This window comes from Haplochromis burtoni, unplaced genomic scaffold (genome assembly GCF_018398535.1).
Source record: "Haplochromis burtoni strain Fernald_Lab_line unplaced genomic scaffold, NCSU_Asbu1 Contig_14, whole genome shotgun sequence".
NCBI lineage: Eukaryota > Metazoa > Chordata > Actinopteri > Cichliformes > Cichlidae > Haplochromis > Haplochromis burtoni.
In genome coordinates this window covers 3,815,311-3,821,722 of record NW_024582375.1, presented here as the reverse complement: position 1 = coordinate 3,821,722, position 6,412 = coordinate 3,815,311, and the positions used below count along the sequence as shown (strand labels likewise).

At 41.0% G+C, this 6,412-nt stretch overlaps 1 protein-coding gene across 1 annotated transcript in view; it reads left to right on the top strand.

Annotated features, from left to right (window-relative positions):
• The first annotated feature begins 375 nt into the window (after positions 1-375).
• LOC102297242 (copine-8) overlaps positions 376-6,412 on the top strand; it is a 100,758-nt gene continuing 94,721 nt past the window's right edge. Inside the window, exon 1 of the mRNA XM_005915719.3 lies at positions 376-656. Within this exon, the coding sequence (XP_005915781.1) occupies positions 559-656 (98 nt within the window). The 5' untranslated portion in view covers positions 376-558. The remainder of the gene's footprint in view (positions 657-6,412) is intronic.

Sequence of the window (6,412 nt, the reverse complement as noted above, 5' to 3'; positions counted from 1 at the left end):
GAACTGAATTAAACTGAATTCAAGTAGAGTGAATAAGAGCATTGAGACAGGGCCAGGAGAAATATATGTGTGTGTGTGTGTGTGTGTGTGTGTGTGTGTGTGTGTGTGTGTGTGTGTGTGTGTGTGTGTGTGTGTGTGTGTGCACATACACACACATGCACAGGAAATACTTTTCATGACACATTTATTGTTTTTGCGTAATTGGCGATTGTATCATTGTCAGCACTTCCATGGCTGTAAATGTGAGGAAATTCAATGACCTAAACAGAAGTCAGCAGAACTGAACAGGAGTGAGACACAGACAGAAAGACACCGACGGGAAGCGTGTGGCAGAATGAAAATAAAAGAAAAAGAGGGAAGGGCGATAGAAAGAGAGGAACACACACAGAGAGGCGAGAGTAGTGTGACATCACATCTCCCAGCCCCTCTCTCTCTGGCACCTTTGCTCCAGTTCTCGCCGAGGAGGCGCAAACACAGTTTCTCGCTATCCTCCTTCAGCGCTCGTAAAAAGGGGCAGGACCGCAGTAAAAGGGGAAAAGGAGGAAAAACATTGACAGGATGAACAACAGTTTCCTAAGCATGGCGTCGATAGTAGATTTCGACCCGCTCAACCCTTCTGTTCCTGCCACCAAAGTTGAAATCACGGTGTCCTGCAGGTAGGGGAATGTGTGTGTGTGTGTGTGTGTTTTACCTGGTTTTAAGTCTGACAGGGAGACGAGGGAGAAAAAAAACACCGAGCTGGAAGTCACCTGGGCTTCAACTCCGAGCAAGTTTGCGTTTAGTTTCAGTTCGGCGGATTTTACAGCACCTGCAAGGAAAACGTCGCATCTGCTCTTCAGTTTATGTCCTGAAGAAATTACATTTACTTTGTGTTAGCGAAATCATTCACTTTTGCGTCACTTAGTGTCAAAACTAGTTATGACTGCTAATGAAAAAAGGACAACGCAAACACGGGGCTGTTCGAGATTAAGTTAATGAAATATGGCAACCTCGCTGTGGTTAGCAAAGAGTCATTTATGAAGATGTGCTAACTTTGCAGTATTAGCTAAATTTATAGAGCCTATTAAGTGTGACAAGCCACGTACGAAACCAACCTGACTCCGTATATCGACATAACATGGTAATGCCAGAGAAAACGGGACAGCCGCTCAGAAGCTTGAAGTATAAACGTGTTATTTGATAACAAAGATATATTAGGCAGTAACACCTTAGAATGTGTTATTGCTTATTATATTGGGATTTTCCTGCTGCCTCGCTGTCTGCCCGGTTGTTTGGTGTTGTTATCGCAGTTTGTGACAGCTGACAGTTGCTGCTGCCCGGTCACCTGTCAAACGAGGACATTATTGTGGCACAGCTAAAGCAGTTTTTGTCATTTCAGTCTGCTCATAAACATTTAGATCCAGACATCTTAGACATTTCACCCAACGGGCTGTGTGCCTCACGGGTCAGACACATGCTCTCCAGAGCCCCAGTGTGAGGCAGGCAGAGACGGCCGTCAAATGAAATAGACACTGTCAGCGATGTCCTCTGTCATGACTTGATAGATCCGTAAATGTTTAGACTAGGACAGCCTGATACAAGCGGTAAAGCTCTGGTGCAGATGAATGTCATCACTGGTGCAGCATCTGTTGGTGTTGGAGGTTCAAGATTTTCCTCTGATAAAATGAGGTTTGTGTAGTTTGCATATATGAAATATGTAAATCCGCAATTATTCAGATGTTTAACGGAAATGTTCTTTGAAAAGGAGAAGTTCTTCCAGAAACTAAAAAAACAGGTTCACAGGTTCAACACCGAGGATGAAGCGAAGTGAAACCACTTTTGAAAATGCTGTTGTGTAACTCTTCATAGTCAGAGCATTGTTGTGGCTTTTCCAAACAAACACAAAAAAGAGGTGTGTGTGGCTGTCAGAGTGTCTGTCGCTGTGTTGATCCTGTGATAGACTGGAACACCCTACCCACAGAACGTGTACCTTGGGTCACATTACAATAAGTTGAAATTTTCCGAAGAAGCAGTGTTAAAAGTGTTAACAATCTTAATAATTATTTACAGTAATTTGCTGAGTAATAAAGTTCAAATTTTGGTCAGTTATTGATTTTTATTGGAATTTCAACTTGCTACATTTTACTCAGACTGTGATCAACCAAAGACAGTTGACTAAAATCATACCGGCACAACATCCAGTGTATTGGTGGTGGCCGATTCTGAGATTGGCAAAATATCCCAAAAGATGTATGTTGGTTTACTATTTCTGGAAGCTATACCTTGTCGGGAGTTGAGCAGTAAGATTTTTATTATGTTTACTAAAATGTTCGCCCATCTGGTTTAACAAAATACAGCCTCACTGGAGATTTTGACATGGTGTAAATTAATTTTGATCATTATGATTGGATGTAGCCACGGTGCGATCACTCTTTTTTTTTTTTTTTTTTCCCATCTTGGTGTTTTGAAGTCCGACTAGGCAAGAAAAAATTGGAAATGACTGTGAAACCAGATGCTCATTGCCTAATTGTGATTGGCTTACGGTTATAGAGCAAGATGGGTTGCCCCCTGCTGACCATTTTAAAGAATGTAGGTTTACGTACATATTCTTTACATACCTGAAAACTGTGTTTGGAGCTCTGAGTGAAAGTTCAGTAATCCAGCAATCCCACAGGAGTGAGATTGTAGGGGTGTTTTTCACAGGTTGTCTGTTCTCTATCATGTCGAGGCTATCGTTCCACTCCATTACATATTCTTTATGTATGGAATGAAGAGATGGTCTCTCACTCAGAAAACCCAGGTTACAATGTAACCACACGTTCTACCCGCTGCTAAAAATAATGGATTATTCTTTGGAGGCTGTTGGTGTAGGGCTACCTCATTTTCCAATTGTGAAACCAATTAGAATTTTGTTGGATCATAGCATACTAACCAAATAAGTTGACCATAGCACCGTGACACTACATCACTATATTTGAGCACTGTTTCCACAGATATTACTTTTTTGTTTTTTTCCACATTTTTACAAGTTGTTGTGATGCTGCTGGTAGAAGTGCTGCCCAAGTGCCTCAGACACTGTAGCTACTGTATTTCCAGAAGGTTTCATCTCCTTAGTAACAGAGGGATAATGTCATCTACCAGCTGTATATATGAACATGTTTTGTCAGAGTTTGCAAATGTCTGAGTCACCCAGCTCCACAGCCCCAGGGGGCGGGGGGTGTTTTAGTGGCTATCCTCCCACCTCTGACCAAAGGGAGGGCAGGAATGCTACAGCTACATGTTTCTGTGAGCTTAAACCATATACATTGTGTGTTGTTTAATAGTTTTTGTCAGTGGACCCGGTGGGCAGTGTTGAATATTGCCATGGTTACTACTTTTAGGTTCCCCTCTGTGCGTGTAGGGTGGTGTTAGAGTGAGACAGTGGCTTAAGAGAGAACAATGCGAGTGAGTGGTCATGATATCAGATAGTGTGGATTGCAGTGTGTTAAACGTGGTTGCAAGACTTGGGTTTGGTGTTTTTTAATGGCAGTGGGTGCAAAAACTACCAATTAATGATGAATTAATTTGAATTCCTTTAAGTGCAAATTCTTGAAAAGCTTTAGATGCCCATTCTGGTTTTCTGCAGTCATCGTTTTCAGCACTCATGTTTAATTGCTGCTCAAACTAACGCAAACGTCTGGGAGACACTCGTTGAGTCATGAACGACCTGCTGCAATGAGATGACGCAAGAGAGAAGTCAAGAAAAGAAGATGAGACTGGCGCTTGAAGTAGATCTCTTCATATAATTGCTGTATAGTCAGTCTTGACATAACCATTGCAAAAATATTGATACACTCTCTTCACTTGCAATTCTGACTAATTCAGATAATGCTCCCATTCTATGGGGACAGGAAATAAGACCACGGCTCGGAGTCAGCAGTGTGCTGAAGACATTTGGCTGATCGATGGGAGAGCCCGAGGTATCAGCTAGAATCAGTACGCTACCAACTCTGCCTACTGTGTTGCACAAAAGCACACAAGCATGCCTGTCTGTCCGCACATACTGTATACTGGTGAATGGCCTGAAGTCCAGATATTCTGTTACAGTTATCGATCTGACCAGCACACACCTGTTTGTTTGTTTTTTAGCACACAAACCCAGACATAAGCTTATGACATTCTCAAAGTCTTTGCTTGTAAAGCTTGTCCCAGACTTATAATGTCGAGAAATGTGTAGTGAGTCAATAGAGTGCTGTTGAGTACAGACGACTTGCTTTCTATTTAACTGTAGGGTCAGTGTTTTAGTTTGTTTGCACGAGTATATGGGTTGGGAAATGTGCTAAAATGGTCCATCCAGCCATGATGATTACTGGTAATTTAGCAGCACTATACTAGCGACTGCTGATATAATATCCAAAGAGCTATGTGTGAGGAGATGAACTGCATACGCCCACTTGCTAAATATCACCTAGGTGGGATATATTTAGTTTTAAACTGGACAAAAACCAAAGGATATGAAAGATGCAATCAGATAACAAATGCAGCGCTTGCAGTCTCTAAATCAACAGCGTTAAAGCACCCTAATAAATTATTAGGATAAATTATTAGGATAACATGATTGTGATTAAAGAAATCAAAAACACAAAGCAGCACACCACTGGTAGACCTAGCATGGTCTCTGGATTAGCAGACGTTCTAGTGAGATTTACACTTTGATGATTCAACAGTACTTAACTTCAACCACACAGTGGCAGGTTTCTAAGCCACTGCATACAAGATGTGTACAAATCACAGCTCTCGCTCAACCATGCGGTCCGACCCAGCAGTGGACTTGAGGACAAAGTGGACAGCAACAAAAATACTGAAATTCCTTCTCACAAAAACAATAATATCAACAACTAGCTGATCACTAATAGCCATATATATTGGTCCAGTAGTCCAACCCAGTATATGTTATCCTATTCTTCAGTTTATGCTAAAAAAGGTGTCTTAAACTGCAAACATTGTAACAGTTATCTGCTTCCGTCCTGCTTACTTGTATAGTTATGCAGAGGACAAATGCATCACTTACACTAATCACTGTTGGCAAAACATTGGCAGTGCACCTTCATGATATATATATGTATATGTGTGTGTATTGTTTCATGGATGATAGTTGCATCTGAATGAATCTTAACATACTGTTTGCCATGCCTATACAGGTTGTCTTCATTTGAATAGGGACTGTTTTGAAATGTGAAAAGAGGCCAAATTTGAAAATAAGGTCATATTTGTATAGGCCCGAAGGCTGGGACACATGACTGCTGTGATCCTAATGGATTCACTGAAAAAATGTGTCATTGTATCTACTTTAAACCACAAGTAGTCCTGCAGCTTTTGGTATTTCTCTGTAAGAACGGGAAGGCTAATCCCATGATGCAATGTAATGTTTGTCCACACTAACTCACTAACTCACAATAACTGCTGTGCTCTCAGTACATTAGTAGAAATATTGAAATGTGTTGTTGTTTATCAAAGAACAAAATGTAAATTCAGTTAATGTTAGCGGCAGAGCCCACACTGAGTTCAGATGTAACCTTTACCGTGTGTCCAGTGCTTAAGTGCTGTTAGGAACTGGTAGCATGTTGTTACCTATTGCTTAAGCAGCAATGGGAGAATGGAGGCGTCCCACATAGAGCGCATATAGCCTCAAATCAGCTGGTAGTGGACAGGCGAGGTAATAATTTACCTGCCATGCTGTGCAAGAGGTCAGTTGTATTCTGTTAGCTAGGGGAAACCTTGACTTTTCTCTTATTTTTAGAGGTCTCGTTTAGCAGCAGAGTTGTCAGTATATGCTGACAAGTGTATACCGACAGTTTGAAACTGCAGAAAGACGGCCACCGAGATCAAACTGCATCACCTTCCTTGGTTTTTCATTAAACTTACTTAAAAAGCTCCTTCTGTTGCCAACATGGCTGATGCAACAGCACCTGAATAACTATGCTGATTGAATATTGTTTATATATACACACAAAATCTTGTGCTGACAGCTTTATCACTACTTCATATGCATAGACTTGATGCAGAATGAAATGGCTTTGCAAACTCAGTTCTGCTTAGTCAGAGTGTTACAATGTTAGGACAATGTGTTATCTATAGCTGTGTATATGAAAGGACAGTAAAGCAGCGGTAAAAGAGCAGCCTACTGCAGGCGTACGCTGAAATACTGTTTTGATGTTTGACAATCTTGCATTAGCGCTACCACTTTTATCTGGCACTTATCTGGCTGGAATGAATGCTATGAAAAAATAAGTTAGTCTTTTTGTTAGTCGTATAGTGGGAGTGTTAAATGGTGTTTGTAATTTGATATTTGCATTACCACACAATAGGGCTGCTCAATTAATCGAATTTTAATCACGATTACGATCTGGGCTTTCAACGATCATTAAAAATGACTGAGCCGATTATTAGCCCC